The sequence below is a fragment of the Dendrobates tinctorius genome, unplaced genomic scaffold, assembly GCF_039654945.1.
Source record: "Dendrobates tinctorius isolate UK_male_01 unplaced genomic scaffold, ASM3965494v1 ptg000086l, whole genome shotgun sequence".
Taxonomy (NCBI): Eukaryota; Metazoa; Chordata; class Amphibia; order Anura; family Dendrobatidae; genus Dendrobates; species Dendrobates tinctorius.
In genome coordinates this window covers 9,261,001-9,282,993 of record NW_027361754.1, presented here as the reverse complement: position 1 = coordinate 9,282,993, position 21,993 = coordinate 9,261,001, and the positions used below count along the sequence as shown (strand labels likewise).

The 21,993-nt window shown below is 49.4% G+C and overlaps 1 protein-coding gene across 1 annotated transcript in view; it reads right to left on the bottom strand.

Annotated features, from left to right (window-relative positions):
• LOC141097665 (6-phosphogluconate dehydrogenase, decarboxylating) overlaps positions 1-21,993 on the bottom strand; it is a 96,640-nt gene that overhangs the window by 33,467 nt on the left and 41,180 nt on the right. The window contains exons 28-33 of the mRNA XM_073585017.1: positions 18,514-18,598; positions 18,333-18,435; positions 18,081-18,107; positions 8,766-8,880; positions 8,523-8,656; positions 8,259-8,320 (exon numbers count right to left, since the gene is read on the bottom strand). Coding sequence (XP_073441118.1) covers positions 8,259-8,320; positions 8,523-8,656; positions 8,766-8,880; positions 18,081-18,107; positions 18,333-18,435; positions 18,514-18,598 — 526 coding nt within the window. The remainder of the gene's footprint in view (positions 1-8,258; positions 8,321-8,522; positions 8,657-8,765; positions 8,881-18,080; positions 18,108-18,332; positions 18,436-18,513; positions 18,599-21,993) is intronic.

The window sequence follows — 21,993 nt, the reverse complement described above, 5'->3', positions numbered from 1 at the left end:
TTATCCACTGAACCACAGTAGACAATTGCCAGGTAGCACGAACTTCTATCCAGCTGGAAGACCGGCCCAAACACTGCAGACGTGAAGAGATAGAAGCCGTACATTATTCTGCTTAGAGCAGTATGAAGCCAGCGTCCGAAGGGGGCTGCAGAAAAAAGGAAGGGCGAGTGTCTGTGAGCCGTAGATATGGGAGCAGATGCTATGCCAGGGCTCCAGCACCTGGAGTAACGGTTGAGTGCTGCTCTGCTGAAATCAAGGCACATATCTGCAATGGCCAAAAACACAACAGCCGTGTGACAAAATCAGATCTCCGATGAAAAAAACGTGCGAGTGAAACCCCCTACTAGGCCAAGGCCATGCGGCAAATACAGAAGACAGCAGCGTGGCTCTCCAAGCCTCTGTGTGCTATGCCAGACATACTGATGCACTAGAGACCGTGCGGCAGAAGATTACAATTACGCCAGGAAAACCACCATGGTTACTTACCGGTAGCCGGTTTTTCCGGAACCCATGACAGCACCACATGAGAGAGGGATCCGCCCCGCCAGGACAGGAACCTACTGAAATATAAGGGGCGGCACCTCTCCCCCGCTTCAGTTGGATTACAGAGCATTGAGAGGACTTCCCGGTTAGTTACATGTTTATCCAACACCACATCACACAAATACACCCGACTATTGTGCACACCCATACGGTGAAAAAAGGGGGGGGAATATAGGGGTGCTGTCATGGGTTCCGGAAAAAACGGCTACCGGTAAGTAACCATGGTGGTTTTCCCTTCACCCATGACAGCACCACATGAGAGATTTTTGGAGACTTCGAAACACCTTTAGGGAGGGACCACCGCTTGCAGCACCCTTCTACCAAAGGTCAAGTCAGCCGAGGAGGATAGATTTAATCTATAGTGCTTAAAAAAGGTTGAGGGTGAGGCCCAGGTAGCGGCCTTACAAATTTGCTCAATTGATACCTCTGCCTTTTCAGCCCAGGAGGTCGCCACGGCTCTGGTGGAATGAGCCTTGATGCCATCAGGAATCGGAACACCACTAGCTGAGTAGGCTACACTAATGGCCTCCCTAATCCATCTGGCAATAGTCCCTTTCGATACTCCATAACCTTTCCTGGCACCCTGGAAGGCTACAAATAGGGACTGGGACCTCCTCCACTGGCTGGTTACTGATATATACTCTAAGAGGGCTCTTTTCACATCTAAATTATGGAATTTCTCTTCTCCTGGGTTTTTCGGATTTTCACAGAAGGAGGGGAGGACGATTTCCTGGCTACGGTGAAAATCTGACACCACTTTCGGTAAATAAGCAGGGTCTTTTTTTAGGACAATTCTGTCCTGGTATACCTGGGTATACGGTGGACTAACTGATAGGGCCTGCAGGTCACTTACCCTACGTGCCGATGTAAGGGCCACTAGAATAATGGTTTTTAGGGTAAGATATTTCACTGATAGTTGTTGTACTGGTTCAAATGGTTCCTTTGTGAGAGCTTCTAACACAAGGTTTAAATCCCAGGGAGCCATTTTTTGCGATGGGACTGGTCTAGACCTGTGGCAGGATTTAATAAACCTAGCTATCCATCTGTTTGCCGCTATGTTACAATTATATAGAGCGCCTAGCGCTGAAACTTGTACTTTGAGTGTATTTACCGCTAGGCCTAGCTGTAGACCTGCCTGTAAGAACTCTAAGATAGTCTTGATCGGGGGTTCTTGGTCTAATGGTTTCCCCAGAAACTGCAGAAACTTATTCCATATTCTACCGTATATATTAGTTGTTACTGGCTTCCTACTTTTCATCAGTGTAGCCACCAACCCAGGGGAGAATCCTCTATTACTTAAAAGTGACCTTTCAAATTCCACGCCGTCAGATGGAACCCCTTGACTTGCGTGTGGAATACCGGACCCTGAGCTAGCAGGTCTGGAATCTCTGGCAGTACCCATGGATCTGAGAGGGACATTATCTGTAGTAGTGAGAACCATGGCCTTTTTGGCCAGAACGGGGCTATTAAGATCACTCTGGCCTGATCTTCCCTTATCTTTTTTCACTACTACTGGGATTAGAGCTACCGGAGGAAAGGCATAACTTAGCTTGAAATCCCACGGAATTTGCAAAGCGTCCACTGCCCATGGCTCTTCCTTTGGGTTCAGTGAACAGAATCTTTTTACCTGCCTGTTGCTTCTGTTGGCAAAGAGGTCTATTATTGGCTCTCCCCAAAGATGTACTATCTTTTGGAACACTACCCGATTCAGGGTCCATTCCCCCTGTTTTAGTGTGTTGCGGCTTAGGAAATCGGCTTGTGTGTTTTCTACCCCTCTGATGTGTAGGGCTGATAGGGAGTGTAGGTGTCTCTCTGCCCTGTGAAAGATCTCGTTGGTTTCGAGCATTAGGGAGCGTGACCTTGTCCCTCCCTGGTGGTTGATGTAGGCTACTGTTGTGCTGTTGTCCGACATAATCCGGACATTGCGGCCTTCTAGAGTGGGCATGAATATCCTTAGGGCTCTGTTTACTGCCCGTAGCTCTCTTAGGTTGGAGGATGCGTTTTGCTCTAGGTGTCCCCAGGGTCCCTGGGCTACCTGTCCCCTTAGGTGCGCTCCCCACCCCGAGGAGCTTGCGTCTGTCATTATCACGTCGGACACTGGCTTCTGCCACGATGTCCCTGTTAGTAGGTTTGCTCTGTCTAGCCACCATCTGAGAGAGCCTTTGGTTTTTACGGAAAGTTCCAGCCTTCCTTCTAAACAGCCTTTTAGCGACTTCTGTGCTGATAGGACCTCTGCTTGTAGTTGACGGGTATGAAATTGTGCCCATCTGACCGCTGGGATACAGGTTGTCAGAGTGCCCAACAAGGACATTGCCCCTCTCAGGGTCGTGTGAGGTTGATCTATTGTTGCCAAGATCATATCCCTTACCTTTTCCACCTTGGCGTCTGGTAAGAGACAAATTTGTTGATTTGAGTCCAAGATGAAACCTAAGAACATTTGCCTTTGTAAGGGTTGTAGCCTTGACTTCTTGACATTCACCATCCAGTCGAGATTCCGTAGGGTATCTATCACCCTTTCTACTTGCTCTGTGCAGTGACGTTCTGAGTTGCCCACAATTAGAAAATCGTCTAGGTAGGGTATTATAATTGTGTTGTGGATGCGGAGGAATGCTGTCATCTCTGCAACTACTTTTGCAAACACCCTCGTGCTTTGGATATGCCGAATGGAAGGGCTCTGAACTGAAAATGTTTGAGGTTGCCCTGAATGTAGAGCGCTACCCTTAAGTATTTTTGGTATTCTGAATGGATCGGGATGTGGTAGTAAGCATCCTTTAGATCGACTACCGCCATGAAGCAGTTGTGGTGTAACAGCCTTATAGCTGAAGTCACTGACTCCATTTTGAAGGTTTGGTTCTGTATCCAACGGTTGAGGCCTCTCAGGTTTATAATCGTCCTGAACGAATGATCCGGTTTTTTTATTAGAAAGAGGGGCGAGTAGAAACCCCTTCTTTCCTGTCCTCTTGGGACCTCGATCAGGACATGTTTGTCCAGCAGGCTTAGGATCTCTGCCTCTAAGGCCAACTGTTCTTCTACCCCTCTCCTGACGGGGGTCACCACAAATGATGCTCTTGGCTGTTGAAAAAAGGGGAATTTTAAACCTTCCTTTATGATGTTTAAAATCCAAGTATTGGAAGATATATTTTCCCAGGCCTGACCAAACAGCATCAGTCTCCCCCCTACGGGGATGCCGGCGTCATTGAGGGGACTTTTTTGCGGATGAAGCGGCTCCCCCGAACATGAATCCAGACTCTTTCTTCCTCTTGTCTTCCCATCTTTTCCGATCTCCCGGAGGCCGGCCTCTATTGAATTTCCCCCTCCGAAAGGGCGGTCTTCTTTGATCTCCCTGAAACCTGGGGAAGCCCTTCTTCTTATCACCCGCTTTTTCTAGGATTTCGTCCAGATTTTTTCCAAAGAGAAATTGTCCATCACATGGAAGGGAGCATAATTTGGCTTTTGATTGTAGATCTCCCGGACACCCTTTAAGCCATAATGCACGCCTTGCAGCATTTGATAGTCCCGCTGCTCTCGCCGTCAACCTCATGGAATCGGCCGAGGTGTCGGCTAAAAAGGCGGCTGCTCCGTGTAGCAGATACATGTCTCCTAAAATTTTCTCCCTAGACATCTTGGAAGCAATTTTTTCTTCTAGCTGCTGTAGCCAGATCATTAAAGACCGGGCTGTACAGGTACCGGCTATCGCAGGTTTTAGTCCCCCCGCTGTTGCTTCCCAAGCATGCCTTAGGTAGGAGTCTGCTTTCTTATCTAGTGGATCTCTTAGTACTCCTGAGTCCTCTAGGGGCAGGGCCGACCTTTTGGATGACCTGGATACTGCCGCATCGATTTTTGGGACCTTGTCCCATATTTCCGTATCCTTAGGGTCAAAGGGATATCTCCTTTTTGAGGAGGAAGGAAGGCTACCTGATTTTTCAGGCTTCTTCCACTCCCTTTCGATGAGCGCCTGGACTTTTTCATTAACTGGAAAGGTGCGTTTCTTCCTTTCCTGTAACCCACCAAACATTACATCTTCTAGGGATTTGGTCGCTTTTTCCTCCTGAAGGCCCATAGTTGACCTAATGGCTTTAAGGAGACTATCAGTATCCTCAACCGGAAAACACGGTTTGCCCCCTGTGTCACTATCCGAGGAGGAAGAGGACATGCGCTCAGCCTGATATTCGGACGAGGAGGAGTCTGATGAAGAACTTCTTCTACTTTTTTTCTTTTTCTTTAATAATAATTTAAGTGAACCTTCCACCTCTGATTTTATGACAGATCTGAGGTGAGTTGCTAGGCTCGGCACTTCCTCCGCCACTGTTTGCTGTATACAGCTAGCGCAAAGGTTTTTTTGCCAATCTTTCGCTAGGGGGTTCTGGCATATCGCACACTCCCTATTATTTCTTTTGCTCCCTGCTTTTTTGCCTTTCACCTAAGGAAGCAAATAACACACAAAAAGGACCCTATTAATAATGGTCTAACATTCACGAAGATCCACTCACCACCCACAAAATCGGGTACCGGGCTGGAAGGCTGCGCTGGAGCATGTGGTCTGTGTTCTCTCGATCTCGAGGAATCATTTGATCTATGGCTCGGACGGCTGCTGCTCTTACCGCTCGAACGGTTACCGTGCTTCCGTGCCGAGGTCTGCGACGGGGGTAGAGACAGTAGGGACGGTGAGCGTTCCTGCTGTGACCCCATTGTAACAGCCCGGCCGTTCTGCTCCTTGCCTCCTTTAAATAGGCCCCGGTGAGCGATCCTTTTGACCCTCCCCCCTGCGACCGCCGGCCATTCTTCTTTTTTTTTTTTTCCTTCTTCTTTTGTGGCCGGCGCCGCACTAGGCGCCATGTCCGTCGCGTCCGTGACGTCAGCCGGCGCATACCCAAGCTGCACTGCGCCGCTGACGTCAGGCGCCGGAAGTCGCGCCCGGCTTCCCCTGTCCCAGGGAGAAGGAGCGAGCGGGCGCGCGCGCAGGGGGAGGGAGGCACGGAGGAGCGCCCCGAATGGAGGCCGCCTTACCGCACCCGCACGAACCCGGGGCCTGCTGGAGGAACCCCGGGGACTGCGCTTCCAGGTGCCGACGGCCAGCGCTGCAGGTAAGCTGACCTGCTCTTCCCGCGCCGGGACGGCCCTGGGTCCATGTCTTCATCCATGGCAGGCACCGCCGCTGTCAGCCTGGGATCCCGCTCCAGGACAGGAACCCAACTTAAACGGGGGAGAGGTGCCGCCCCTTATATTTCAGTAGGTTCCTGTCCTGGCGGGGCGGATCCCTCTCTCATGTGGTGCTGTCATGGGTGAAGGGAAAATACACAATTCTAGAGTACTATTACGTCAGTGACTCTACATAAAGTTAGAAGGTTAGGGGACGGAAGGATATATGCTTAGAGGAGTCTGTCTGCAGAGCAGAAATACAGGCATGAAGATGCATGTTCTGAAGCCTACCTCTTAATCCAGTTTCTCCCCTGAACAGAACCAACAATTATAGCAGGAGATGTTTGGTTTCCTTCAGAAAAACGCCATCTTCCGGGAACAAACACCAGAAAATGGTGACCTCAGTGAGGTGCGCGCTGAATACGCGCCACTGAAGGGGGAGAGAAGAGGGCGCTACCCGAAAAGGCCGACTGAAGGAGGCTACTGGGGGGTTGTCTAACCGCCGGAGTGACGGTCGGCCAGGAGGAGGCGGAGTTAACCACCAGAGACAGAGGAAAACATAGGCCCCGAGGTGAGGGAGGCGGAGTCCCCAGACGGCGGCAGGAGAGCCTGTGAAGGGAAGGGGAGCGGGGCTAAAGTGCCAGAACTAGGCCATGCTGAAGCCGGGGACTAAATTTAGAAGCCGCGGCCGCCGAGCAGGGGATGGTAGCGCGGAGGCCCCGAAAATTACACACCAGGTAACCCTGCGCCACCAAGAAAGTATCTATAACTACCAGCCACGCAGACCTGAACAACCAGTGTCCGCCGGAGCAGCGCGGAGGCTTTAGAAGCCCGTCAGAAAGGTAGCCTGGTGCCCTAATCTGCCTGCGAACTAGGGGATATGATCAAAAGGGGGTCCCCACACTCCGACCCCTGAGATTAAGTAAATAAAGGAAAATATTCTTTCCTCTTCCTAAGTCTTCTTTTTCCTCCGGGAATCTGGGGGGAGAGAGAGAAAACAGAAGTACCTTTCCATCCAAGGATGTCGGACGTCCGAAAAGACTGCGTTGTTGGACGTCCGCGTCTCTAAACACCGACAGGCTCTGGTGGGCGAGTGGGTGAGGGACGGGGGGCCGGGACCGGATCACCTAACACGCTTCTCTGTTAGGGGCTGTGGGTCATGCCGACTAGACTTATGAGGATACGGGGTGGCAGTACACGCCGTACTCATAAGTCTCTTTGTGGGAGTACAGTTGTGACTGTTCACACTGTATCCCTCCGGGTACGTGAAAAGGAACGACGCACATTGAGGTAGATAAGGATCTAATGAAAGACCCGTGTCCACCTCCTACCTACACTAAGCTAAACTGAACATCCTACTTCCTGTCGGTAGGGTGTACACTGCGGAGGAGGAGCTAACTTTTTTCTGCATAGTGTCAGCCTCCTAGTGGCAGCAGCATACACCCATGGTTTCATGTGTCTCCTAATGAAGCGATAGAGAAACGGAATTTTTAGTGGTAAAATATTTTTTCATGCTTTATCTTTCTACATTTTTACAACTTTGCTTCCCCCAATTGAACACATACAGTAATAGTCATCCTGTTCTCTTCTTGTAGTAACTCCCCATCCTGTCCCCTTCTTGTAGTGTCGCCCCATCCTGTCCTCTTCTTGTAGTAACTCCCCATCCTGTCCCCTTGTAGTGTCGCCCCATCCTGTCCTCTTCTTGTAGTAACGCCCCATCCTGACCCCTTCTTGTAGTAACGCCCCATCCTGTTCCCTTCTTCTAGTAACACCCCATCCTGGTAACCTTCTTTTAGTAACATCCTATCCTGGTCCCTTTCTTGTCGCAACACACCATCCTGGTCCCCTTCTTGTACAGTAGATCCCTTGACAATCGCGGCCCGGTCCACGTGGTGCTTTATTTCGGTTGAATGTGCGTCCTAGTACACACATTTAATTGAAATGTATTGCGACACAGAGAGGAGCTTTCTGCACAGCAATACCAATGCCATCTACCAGGCCAATCAGAGCAGCTGACATCAGCGTGCCGGCCCTGCAGCTTATGATGTCACTGCCAGGCCGATGTCAGCTGCTGACCTCTGATTGGCCCGGTAGATGGCATTGGTATTGCGGTGCAGAAAGCTCATCTCTGCATAGCAATACATATTAATTAAATGTGTGTACAAGGATGCATATTCAAATCAAATAAAGCACCACCTGGACCAGGCCGCAATCATCAAGGGGTCTACAGTACTTGCAGGCCACAAGAAGCAGCCTCAGGGATAGCCTGTTTGAGACCCTTGGGCTGCAGGAATATTCCCATGCTTGTACGTGATGGCATATTTCTAGTATGATCACTGGAGTCTGACTGCAGCGTTCGTTCTCAGCATCCGAGGTCGGACTCCCAGCGATCGGTGATAGCGTATCATTATATATCAGATCATCACCTGTCGAGATAATAATACCCCCTTTAAAAACAAATCAGAGAAAATGTGATGAGAAATAACTAAATATTTTCCTGAGCCCTTTTGCTTACATTGTGGGTTATGTCAGACAAGCGCTGGACGTGCACAATTCAAGTGCGGACGGACTCTTACCTGGACTCCCTGTGTCCGCCATTTTGCACAAACTGAGCTCATAGATTCCAGTTACTTTATTACTGAAACAGAAAGAGACCCAATAATCATATGTACGGAGTAACACAGCCGATGACACCCCAGTACTGCTATTAGTTCTGCCCTTTATACAAGGTCTATGCATTTAGCGCTCCCATCCGTCCCTGCGGTGTGCACCAATATTCCCACATATCACCCACACACTAGGTCCAATTAACCCATTATGGGAAAAATGTACGCATTTACCAGTCAGGGGACTTGGAGTAGCCACTGCCAAAGAGACTGCGCAGGGAACGTGGAGGGGAGATCTTGGCATCACGAGAGTAAAACACCATGCATACGTCCTTGGTAATGACAGCCGGCTGGATGCAATGGTCGAGCTGTAAGGAATAGAATCCAAAGTTAGATTAAATTACAGTTTATACAGCATTTGTAAATTGTGCACAATGCGGCCATAGAACACAGAGAAGCAGATCTGACAATGAATACCTCCAAATAGGCCGACAGCGTCATGAAAATCTTCTCTCCGTAGGGGGTTACGCGGTTCAGGAGTAAAGAGTTATGTAGGGAACTGTCCCAGACCGCCTCGAAGCGATAGAACGTCCTGCAGAGCCGCGGAGAAACAAATGATATTAGTTATCTGCATCAACGGTGTTTCCCAGACCCCAACACAAAGCCCCCCCAACACAAAGCACAAGGACACACAGTGACCTGGACACAACCAGAGTGGTGTACTGGGCTCTACGCAGGATAGGGTACTGCAGGAAATTTGAGGTCTTCTCATTCCTTATCTATAAGACGCTTCATATAGGCTTTTGGATAACTGACCACTAGGGGTGCGGTTTCACATTTGGATACTTGGGTGGAAAAGAATGTCGGTACATTTGATCATAGCGATTCATTGCATTTCTATGGACCCATAAATTTGGGATGGTTATTGAGGTATTGAGTCAAAGATACAAAGAAAAAAAAGTTGGAGATACGATTATAAAGCCCACGTCCAATTAATATTTAAAGGGTTATTTCTCCTACGCCTCATTGGGGGACACAGACAGTGGGTGTTATGCTGCTTGCCACTAGGAGGACACTAAACCAGAAAAAAAAGTTAGCTCCTCCCCTGCAGTATACACTCTCTCGCTGGACGAGATTTCTCCAGTTCTTGCTTAGTGTCTATAGGAGGCACTTGGGTCTGGTTTCAGACCCCACCGTTTTTTTTTTTTTTTAATTTTCTGTAAATTTTTAGTTTTTAATTAACGGAGTGAAGGGGGCGACGGTTCCTTTCTTCGGCCCGCTCTCCCCCCGAACCAACAACAGGCAAGCACGCGGAGTATACCTCCCCGTACACTTTCCTGCGACGAACGGGGCTGATTCCTCTGACGATGATTCCTTACGGTGGACGGATATGAGGGCAAGCGCAGCATGGAGGACCTTACCTACAGCGCTCCCGAATGCCCTGAATCAGCCCCATAGCTCTCCATCCCCCTACCTATAGGGTGGATCGATTGAGCATACCCCTTTAAGAACTCCTCCAGCTCTGCTACATCAGCCCTGGAGGATGAGAAGACCTGTATGGATGGCACGGACAGCGACGGCAGGCCTGAGCACTGGAGTAGAGGTATGGGGTCGGGTCCTGGTACCATACCTCTACTCCTGTCCTAGTCCCCTGAGGCACAGCACAGGACAGGGGTAAGCTGCATCTGCCCTCAGAACAAAGCTTAACCCCTTCCCGGCACATTCCCTGCAGCTGCAGTCCAGACTCTTCCTTTAACCCTTTCAGGAGTGCTATGTCTCAATCTAAGGAGGCTAAATGGGCTGCTAAGAAGCACACTGCGTTTTTTACCGTGTGTACCACTTGCAAGACTGCCTTGCCCAGTGCCCAGACTAATCTGTTGTGCACGGACTGCGACCCGGCCTGCGCTCCAACGCCCCTCGCCACCGCTGCTGCGGGGCTTCCTGCATTTAGGCCCCCTGAGTGGGCTGCGTCCCTGTCACGGTCGGTGGAGTCACTGACCCAGGCCATAGAGAAGACTCCCGGAGGGAGTCTAAGTCAGAAAGCGTCTTTACCACCCAAGCCGGGCTCTGGCGACGGCGAGGAACCGTCAACCACTAGCAGGGGCCGTACTCGCTCAAGGGATGGTCAGGCTAGAAAGCGGACCCATGACGCGTCCCCGAGTCACGCTTGCGCTTCAGCACCGGCGAGTTCTGTCTCTCGCTCTCCCTCTCCTATTGTTCGCAGCGAGCACGACTCTGAATTCAAATCTGACACATCAACCCCTCAGAATCCTCCAACTGACCTCGCTTGATTCTCTTATAGAATCGGTCAACAGGATTCTGGAGTTGGATGAGGAAAATATTCCCGCTCCAGCACATGCTATCTCATTTAAGAGGACCAAACGTGTACGCAGGTTATTTGCCAGCCATCCGGAGTTTAAGGACATTGTCCAGAAACATAGGGATCGGCCACATAAGCGGTTCACAGGGCAAAAGTCTACTGAGACTAAATACCCTTTTGCTTCAGACCTAATGAAGGATTGGTTACAGTCCCCTTCGGTGGACCCTCCCGTATCGCATCTTGCTTCTAAAACGCTCCTATCCGTCTCTAAGGGCTCCTCAGTCAGAAACAGGGGTGGATTAAGGGTAGCCAGGGCCCCGGGCTGTTGAGACTCTGTGGGCCCCCCGGTCATGTGACGGGGTCGGGAAGTCACTAGTTTTCATGACGCATATGGTGCGTCAAGGGGCGGGAAGGGGCTAAATACTGAGGTAAAAAAAACTCTGCAAATGTGCACGAGGCCTCACAAATACTGAGGTAAAAAACACCAAATGCTCAGCGCATCCATGAGGCCTTACAAATACTGAGTAAAACACTCACCAAATACTCAGCGTGTGCATGAGGCCTTATAAATACTGGAAGGCTTCCACCCAACATCTAGTCCTGACTCACCTGTACCTAACATCGAAACCTGCTAATAGTCTGCAATCACCTGCTGACCTGGACCCATGACCTGTCAGACAAGTTACTTCACATGAGTCAGCCTCCGATGTGCAGCCTGTGGCCGGATACACAGGAAGAGACGCTCCTCGTCACAGGCTGTGCCCAACATGTCAGCAGAGGGGTTAACGCCACCGACAAGTCGCCGTCTCCTCACACACTGGACACGACGCTGCATCTGGTGACGAACAAGCGCACATTGCGCAATGTTAGTCATGTCCCAGATGTTCAGCATATGGAGGACCAAGGGGGGACCAAAAAAGACCCCAGGATTGGAACAAGAGCATGGGAAAGTGGACGGCGGTCTGACATATATAGGGGTCGGAGTAAGTAAATACATACATATATACATACGGGCAGCGTACAATCCTCAGGTTGTATAACTTTCAACTGGTCAAAACATTTCTCTCAGTAGGCCAAGAAAGAAATGTGGCAGGAATAAAGTACACCTCATAATAACTTGTGTGAGGCAGAGGTGACGAGACCCGCCATCTCGTGCCCACCTTACTAGAGGTGCCCACATATAACAAAGTTGATGGAAACAGATGACTTCCACTATGATGATTGGTTACCAGGCGCCCGACCACATGCATTTCACAACTAGTCACACCCATATCCACACCCCAACCACACCCATTTAGCACTGCTGATCACACTGACTGGTACTGAGGGCACAGTGGCTGGTACTGTGGGCACACTGGCTGGTACTGAGGAAAAGAAAGAACAGAGAGAAAAAATAGAAAGAAAGGAGAGAAAAAGAAAACAGAAAAAGAAGAAAGAAAGAGAAACAGAGAGAAAGTAAGAAAGAACAGAGAGGAAGAAAGAACAGAGAGAAAAAGAGGGGACAGAAAAAAGAACAGAGAAAAAAAGAAAGAGGGGAAAGAAAGAAAGAACAGAGGTAGAGAGAAAAAGAACGAACAGAGGGAGAGAGAGAGAAAGAGGGGAAAGGAGGAACAAAGAAAGAAAGAAAGAGGTCAAAGAAAGAACAAAGAGAAAAAGAAAGAAAGGGGAAATAAAGAACAGAGAGGGAGATAGAAAGAAAGAACAGAGAAAGAAAGAAAGAAAGACCAGGAAAGAGGGGAAAGAAAGATTCTCTAAAGATACTATACCAGCCCGGCTTGCAGTGCCCACCTGAGCCTCCTGGTGCAGGACATATCATGATCCACTCACATGGCCAACATCCCAGAGTCGAAGGCGATCCCGCTGTCCGCGCTGTCGGAAGAGGACATAGGACATGGTGATGATCTGAAGCATTCCCTGAAGTGCCTCCATGGTTCCGTCACAATCTCCTTTGGTCAGCTTCCAGCACGTCACTTCCGATGGAATGTCACGTGCGAGTTTTCCAGTGCTCCTCGGGGCTCCGCCGTATACTCCTGTGTCAGTGGGAAAAGTAAGCTCCCACTCGGGGCAGTGGGGCAGACTCTCAAAATCTGGGACGGTTGGGAAGTATGAATGCTCCCCATCATACACCTTGTACACGCATGGCTCCGCACACTTCATACACGCACGGTTCCGCTTTGTATGCCTCGTACACACGGCTTCGCTCCGTACACCTCACACACACACGGCTCCACTCAGTACACACATGGCTCCACTCTGCAAACCTCGTTCACATGCTGCTCTGCTCCGTGCACCTTATACACACGTGGCCACACTCTGTACACCTTGTACACACATGGCTTTGCTCCATACACCTCATACCCACGGCTCAGCTCTGTACACTTTGTACACACAGGGCTCCATTCCATACACCTCACACACACACGCGGCTCCGCTCCGTACAACTCTCGCACACACGCGGCTCCGCTCCGTACACCTCGCACACATGCAGCTCCGCTCCGTACACGTCGCACACACACGCGGCTCCGCTCCGTACACCTCGCACACACGCGGCTCCGCTCCAAACACCTCGCACACACACGCAGCTCCGCTCCAAACACCTCGCACACACACGCAGCTCCGCTCCAAACACCTCGCACACACACGCAGCTACATTCACCCTGTAAACCCCTCCTGACCCCACACAATTCCCTCACCCAGCACCATGACAACCAGCACAGCAGTCCCACATACAATACATTGAGGGCTGTGTGATGAGGTCACAGGAGGGGAAGAGTCAGGTGTCAGATGATCAGGGGCCTCCACTGAAGGGCCCCTGATCATGTAACCCCTGACTCCTCCCTCCTGTGACCTCAACACAGGTCCTGTGCGCACAGAGCAGGGATTTATTAGTGAGGGGCTGGCGCTGCGGTGGCCGGTGGGTCTGGGAGGGGGAGGAAGGGGTCAGTACATGGGGGGCGTGGCGCTATGGTGGCGGATTATAATGGGGCAATTTTCCTTGGGCTGGTGGGCCCCCCCACACCACTGAGCCCTGGGCTACCGCCCAGATTGACCTAATTATAATCCGCCACTGGTCAGAAACCCCTCCAATTGTCAAATTGAATACCTTGCCCGCACAACTTTTGAAGCTGCAGGAGCGGAGCTTTTTCCCATCCTTCGCGGCGACTTGGGTCACTAAGGCAATGGCCGCTTGGGCAGAAGTCTTAATTACTGCCTTCCTGGGCACCAATCTTCCTCCGGAGTCAACCAGGGTCACCAGGCAGATAACTCACGCAGCGGACTTTGTAGTGGACGCTTCTTTAGACGCCGCCAATTGCGCTGCTCAAACTGCCGCTAATGCGATCTCCATTAGAAGAGCCCTATGGCTCTGCGACTGGAGGGCGGATGCCACATCTAAAAGATCGTTGACTTCCCTGCCCTATCAGACTGGTCGACTTTTTGAAGAGAAACTGGACCAGCTCATTTCTGATACTACCGGGGGAAAGAGTAAATTCCTTCCGCAACAAAAGGCTGTTCGGCCGTTTCGGAGCCAACAGCCGACGCGTTTTCGACCTTTTTGCAACAATTCCAGTTGGTCCTCCACTACTTTCCCTTCCAGATCAAGTCGGTCCCTGCGCGGAGACAGAGGCTCCCAGGTCTCATACAGACCTAACTGCTCTTGGAAGCCCAGACCAAGAGCATCTGGATCTAGGGGAGCCAGACCCAATAGATCTTCTACCCAATGACTTGTTGCGGTATCCGACGGACACCGAAAAAGTAGGCGGTCGTCTACTTTCCTTCAGTCACACCTGGCTTGCGGTCGTCCACGACAAGTGGGTCAGGGAGCTGGTGTCCTCCGGATACAAGATAGAATTTTCGTCCCCCACTCACACATTTTTTCCGGTCTTCACCCCCCAGGAAAAAGACAAGAGCCTTCCTTCGGGCTGTTCAGGCTCTGCAAAGGGTCGGAGTCATCATTCCGGTCCCCCATCACGAAAGGTTCAGGGGTTTTTATTCAAACCTTTTTGTGGTTCCAAAGAAGGAAGGGACGATGCGGTCCATACTGGATCTCAAACTGTTAAATCAGTTTGTCAAGGTACGGCGATTCCAAATGGAATCTCTCCGATCAGTTGTCGCTTCCGAGAGTTCCTAGCATCCATCGACATCAAGGACGCTTACCTTCACATTCCGATCTGCCCGTCACACCAGCAGTTCCTGCGTTTTGCAATTCACGAGGAACAATTCAAGTTCGTTGCCTTGCCCTTCGGACTCGCCACCGCCCCCAGGATCTTTACCAAGGTCATGGCGGCTGTCATGGCCATTCTCCACTCTCGGGGAGTGGTGGTGTTACCTTATCTGGTCAACCTGCTCATCAAGGGTCCGTCCCTTTCAGCCTGCGAGGAATCCCTGGATAGAACAGTAAATACACTTTCTCACCTGTGCTGGAAGATAAACTTCGAAAAGTCTCTCAAAACTGGCCCAGCAAATTTCCTTTTTAGGAATGATCTTGGACACTTCCCGCGGGTTGGTCATTCTCCCTCCAGAAAAGACCCAAGCCTTACAACAGGCAGCACGGACTCTTTCCCGACCGGTTTCTCACTCCATTCGTTTGAGCATGAGTTCTCGGAAAGATGGTGGCAGCGATGGAAGCAGTTCCATTCGCACAGTTCCACCTCCGTCCCTTACAACACGCGTTGCTGTTAGCTTGGGACAAGAACCCATTCTCCCTGGACCGTCGGTTCCTTCTGTCCCTGCGGGTCAGACAAGCCCTCAAGTGGTGGACACTGAAGTCCTCCCTGAAGAGGCAGGATGGCCATGCACGAAGTGAGTCACATCCTCCACTGGGCCAAGACCAACCTTTCGCCCATCTCAGCAATGCACATCCCGGGCGTAGAGAATTGGGCGGCAGATTTTCTCAGTCGCCAGGGCTTTGCCTCGGGAGAGTGGTCTCTTCATCCGGAAGTCTTTCAGCAGATTTGTCATCGTTGGGGGACTCCGGATGTGGATCTCATGGCTTCAAAACTAAACAACAAGGTTCCTCGATTCATTGCCCGATCCATGCGCCATCGCAGCGGACGCCCTAGTTCTGTCGTGGCACCGGTTCTGGCTCCCGTACATCTTCCCCCCTCTTCCCTTGCTTCCGAGGGTCATCAAGAAGATCAGAACAGAGGGAGTACCAGTGATCCTAGTTGCGCCAGATTGGCTGCGCCGGGCATGGTACGCAGAACAGATACAACTGGTCGCCGACGTCCCCTGGCGACTTCCAGATCGCATGGATCTACTCTCTCAGGGCCCGATTTACCACCAGATCTCCGGGGCCCTGTCTTTGACGGCGTGGCTGTTGAATCCTGGATTTAGCACAGGCTGGGTTCTCTTACGACGTGATTTCCACCATGATTAGTGCTAGCAAGCCTGAGTCCATGCCCATCTATCACCGCACCTGGAAAACCTTCTTTTCATGGTGCAAGGATCATGGTCGATCTCCTCTGGTGTTTTCCATTCCAGCCATATTGGAATTCCTTCAATCCGGAATAAAGTCAGGCCTCGCGCTTAGCTCGCTCAAGGGCCAGATTTCGGCCTTGTCAGTGCTATTCCAACTCAAAATTGCCACCAAAATTCAGGTCAAGACGTTCATTCAGGGAGACTCCCGTGTGGCGCCTCCTTATAGAAGGCCATTGGACCTTACCCTGGGTCTCGGGGCCTTACAGGAGGCTCCTTTCGAACCGCTGCACTGCGGCAGGACGTGCCACTGACCGTCCTCTCTTGGAAGGTGGTCTTTCTAGTGGCAATTATGTCAATCAGACGAGTTTCGGAGCTATCGGCCCTGTCCTGCCGCCCACCGTTCCTTAACTTTCATCAGGACAAGGCAGTTCTCAGGACGTCCCCGTCCTTCCTGCCCAAAGTCGTATCCTCTTTCCATCTCAATGAGGAAATTGTTTTGCCTTCCTTTTGTCCGGCACCAGTCCATTGCATTGAGAAGGCCCTCCACACCCTGGATGTGGTTACGGCTCTGAGACGGTACATCTCACGGATGGCTCCCTTCCTCAAGTCAGATGCCCTGTTCATACTTCCAGAGGGGCATAGGAAGGGTCTAGCCGCTTCAAAAGCAACGCTAGCCAGGTGGATTCGCTTGGCGATTTAAGATTCCTACCGTGTCAAGAACGCACCAGTCCCAATAGGGATTAAGGCGCACTCTACCCATTCAGTGGGCGCCTCTTGGGCCATTCGGCACCAGGCCTCGACAGAACAGGTCTGCAAGGCTGCGACTTGGTCCAGTCTGCATACTTTTACAAAACATTACCAAATTCATTCTCAGGCCTCTGCGGATGCAGCTCTCAGCAGACGCATCCTGCAATCGGCAGTACCACAGTGTTAAGTCAGTGGTACATGGGGTATTAGCAGATGTATGCTCCCCTCACAGGGACTGCATGAGGACGTCCCACTGTCTGTGTCCCCAATGAGGCGTAGGAGAAATAGGGTTTTTTGTGTAGTCACCGTAAAATCCTTTTCTCCGAGCCAATCATTGGGGGACACAGCACCCACCCTGTTTAGCCTATTGGCTCACTGTAGAATTCTTAGGTTTTTACATAGTTACGGTTATTGTTGACTGTTTTTGCTCCTACTGCTCTTTTCACCAAATTGGAGAAATCTCGTCTAGCGACAGGGTGTATACTGCAGGGGAGGAGTTAACTTTTTTTTTGGTTTACTTGGTGTCCTATTGGCAAGTAGCATAACACCCACTGTCTGTGTCCCCCAATGATTGGCTCAGAGAAAAAGATTTTACGGTGAGTACACAAAAATCCCTATTTCTATTCTTCATAAATGGGTATAGTCGGAAAGCGCTTGTAAAGAAGAACACTATTGCAGTTTACAGCTTATTAACAATTTCAGTTTTCCTTGAGATATAAACATTTTTCTATTGTTTACAGCTTGCTGCCTCAGAGGCCAACCACTGCTGCTAGAATATGCACAGTGTTTACAAGTTCTTTTCTATGAAGCATGTAAACGCTTGCTGTTAAGCTGGTCAGGATCACTGGAGCTCGCGGTTACCTCCTAATCCCGATCAGCCTCAGCACATCTTACAAGATAGACAGCAGCGGTGGCCGGGCTACTTGGCAACAAGCTTAAGACAAAAGAAAAAACTCTTCAATACATCAAGAAAAACTGCAAGTTTTGATAAGCAATTAATAGCAAAAGTGCTTATGTTCACAAGCATTATCAGACAATATCCATCAATACAGATGGACAAAACCCTTCAATATAAGCTGCAGACAGAAGATCCTGTAAAATGCAAGAGAAAACTTGGCAGAAAGTTTTCTTTTTGACTCTCTAGTCTGAATCTGTAAGAAATCTACAAGGTATAATAGTATAAAAGCACTATGCAGGGAGCGGAGGAAGTGAAGCAGGAGGGGTGCAGACGGTGGGGGACATAAAGTATTCTGTGCGAGGCCGAGAATCTTTATGTGCAGGGAAGGGAGAAGCAAAACAGAAAATACCTAGGCATATCCTTATCAAGAAACAGCCTGCAAGACACAGAAGAAGAAGCTGCCATTAGTGACACAGACGGTCAGGGGCACAAAAGCAAGCGGGACCCGGGAGGAGAGACAAGGGATTAGCAGAGAGGATTAAAAAAAAAAAAAAATGAAGAGCAACCCAAAATATAACCGAAGCTGGAAAATGACAGCAAAGCCGTAAATGCATAAACCTCTGGAAATGGCCGGTTCACGGGCTCAGGTATCGGACATTACCTGCTGCTGCTGTGATTTTTGAGGTATTTGGCAGAGATTATGTTGAGGGAAAGAACCGCGTCCGCAGCCGCTTCGTCCACCTCTGCGTTATTACGTACTCTCCCTAGACGGACGCACAGATGACAGCAGGTTAGTGGTGAACTACCAGCCACGTGATGACAACAGCAGCCATGACACGTACCGACCACCAGCTCCCGCACGTCCTTCCAGTGCAGCTCGTTTCCTTTCTCATGTATTATAGTCACCGTGATTCTGCGCTGGATCCCCTGTCACAATAAATATCTCTGTCATGATAAATCACGAGACATCAGCAGCTGCTATGACTAAAATATGTATGTTTGCATCATCATAATGATCATTCTGCAGACAATCCACAGCTGCTGGACCGACGACCTATCAAATGTGAATAGCCACCTTCAGTCCAGTTCACTTGAACCAAGGGGTAGAGTTGAGCACCAGAGCCCCAAGTATGTCCTCCTACCTGCAGGCAACCACAGGGTTTCTCTGATTATTAGGCCCGGGACGCACTTACATGTGTGCATCAGACTGCAATGACGGCGCTATGCCAGGCCTATTAATCACCTAATCACCAGAGGCGGCAGGGATCCCAGCAACTAGGAGGTGGTTCACAGGAATGTGGTCAAGAGACCATGGACTACCGATTCAGGAAATGGATGGGGTTCTGCAAATCTTGTTGCTTAACTCTACTGTGGGGTATCCACGTTTTGCAGTTGAACAGCAGATGCTAAAATCCAGTTGCATCTGAAGGACTATTTTGCATTAATCATTGTAAAGAACTTGTGAAAATAATATTGCCTATGTTTTTTTTTGTAATTCTTTATATATTAAACATTAATTTACATACAATCAAACTAGATCAACAACAACAAATTGTATAGGTACAAAAATATAGAGGTATGCAAGGTTAATTTAAAGAGACTTTAAAAATGTGGTAAGAGAGGAATAACATTTCACACTCTTTATGAGGGGGGATAGGAAACCAATTAGGGGTAACAATAAATGGAGGAAGAGGGCTGAAGAGAGGTTGTGAAGGAGATTGTTGTGGGAGGAACTTTTGTGAAGGGTTAATACTAAAATTAGAGCTGAAGTTTCACTTCTCCATTTTTCCTGAAGGTTTTGTTTCTCCGTTTTGTTGCTGTAAGATAAATTTTGTAATTAGGTAAAAGTTCAAACTGTCATGAAACCAGACTGTTCCCATCAGGTGCAAGATAAGGGAGGTGGGGGTGTAAAACTCTGAAGAATATGCCATTATACTACTTTCTATTTGGATACGGACATATATGTAGTTTCCGGTTTTCTTGCAATATTATTGGCTTATAAAGTGAAATGATGCTATAGGTAGTTGAGAACTTTGCATAATTAAGCAAAAGATTATAAAAGAAGTGACTAAAATAAAGGGGACTAGTGATCTGTCTCGATCCTCTCGTACAGAGACCCCCGTCTCGGTGTGGTCATTCCCAGTTTCTAGCAACGCCCTATGAACTAATTTGGAAACCACTGGATCAACCGTGAAGGGTTAATTTAGCCCTCCCTAAATAGCTACCTCAACAGCTTGGCGCCCAACTGGGGGCCCCCGAATAGGGACGCCTCTGCCCCCGGAGGACAACAAGACAAAGGACCCTCGGAGCGGATACTGGTGCTGGAAAATTGGGACTGATCATCCCCCACGACAACCACGGTAAGTTGGCAGTTATACTGTTCAGACTGACCGTTGATGTGATTTTCCTGTGCTTGTTGCTGCAAAGAGGATCTGAGGTTTGTCCCCGTGGTGGGGTGATTCATGGGTGGAATCATATAGAGGTGCAGTCCCGTTGGGGGCCCAGTGCTCGAACCGTACTTCATAAGGGACGGACACCCCGGATTGAGCAGTGATTGTGACTCTCTTTATGTCTAATATTGCTAGAGGTTATGAGTATACTCCCTTCACCCCATCCCAAATAGACACCCTTTGCAATCAATTACCCAATCCAGAGACTTCCCCCATGACTTTCTACAGGCAAATGGCAGCAAATCGAGAGATTTATTCCACTCCCCGAAGAGATCTATTACACATACTTCGAGTGAAAGTTGGGGAGGGGTATTTTCCAATTATTGAGGGTGGCATAATGTATAATGTGAATCTAGATAGGGAAACCTATGAGAGTGGTGTTGATTTCTGCAATGCTTTAAAGGTTTAGGCACAAGATAAATTAGCGGACTAAGCTATCTCTCTCACAGATGTCACACGGGCCAAAGGGGAGACTGCCGAGAAGTTCTATGGGCGTCTTATGGTAGTATTTAGAGATCTGGGATTCTCACTGTATAATGAAGCCCATACACATCTTTTTGTGGCAGCTTTGATGTCCGGCCTCAGACCCGAATTGCAAGAGGCAATAATTTCAGTTAGACCTGACGTTGAGAATTCCACTCCGGACAATGCATTAAAAGTGATAAAAAGTTTTCAGAAGAATTTAACCCGTTCTGCAGCAGCAAGGAAACAGAAAAATAAATCAACAGCGGCAGCTGTGACAGCCGCCCCTGCTCTAACAGCAGCAGCCCCCACCATCGTGCCCAGCGCGGCTGCGAGCACACAGCAAACTCTGGCCCCCCCTCAGACTTCAGCTCCTAATCCTATGACTGAGAACCTTACTCCTCAGCCCCTCCCTGCTAATTCTCATCAGCAATTCTGGCGCTGTGCCCGATTTGGACACTTTCAGAGAGATTGTCATACAGGCCGCTGTCTTAATCGGAGTAGATGGCAGACCCAATTAATATATTTTTATAAACCCCATAAAACCCTTCCCCGAGGTTACTATTCCGTTTGTAATCTCTCTCACATGTCCAGTAAATTTACTAGGGGCAGATTTATTATCACAGTTCAGCTCCAGAATACAATTCCAAGATGATGGTCCGATGGCTCTTACGTTATATAATCCCTATGTAGATGAAGACAGTGAGGAAATTTGTATTTTTCATGCCTTTCCCACAGATGCCACAAGGGGCCCAAAACAGTCCCAACCAGTTTGCAAAAAAAATAAAAAATATGAGCGAGTGTCTTTTGCCATTGCTGCCATTGTTAGCCTCCTCAAGCATCTGGCAGCACTGAACTGTTGGGTTTCGGCCTCGAGACTTCAGTTCTGCCTTGGTCAAGTGATATTCTTGGGTCACTGTCTCCTTCAGGGTGCCAGACACCTCGCAGAAGAAAGAAAAATAGCTGTCAGCTCCCTTCCTTTCCCAAAAGATGAAACTAGATGAAACTGAACTCCAGCGTTTTCTTGGACTATGCACTTATTGTTGTCAGTGGATACCGGATGCATCCCGCATAATGCAACCCATTTACAATGCCTTAAAAGACGGTATAATGAACTATAAGGAAAGATGGCAGTGATGAGGATTACCTCCAATATGATTGTTCCCAACTTCTGACTGAAGAAACAGCTACTCCACCAAATGTCAGTGAGAATCCACTCCCAAATCCTGATCTGGTGTTATACACGGATGGTTCAAGATATGCTGACGAGTTTGGTAGATACCACACGGGATATGCTGTTACCACAGAGGACACTGTAGTGCACGCAGCTGCACTCCCGCCCTCACAGTCAGCACAAGAAGAACTCCAGGCTCTGTCTACTGCATGTACTTTGGCCAAGAACAGACGGGC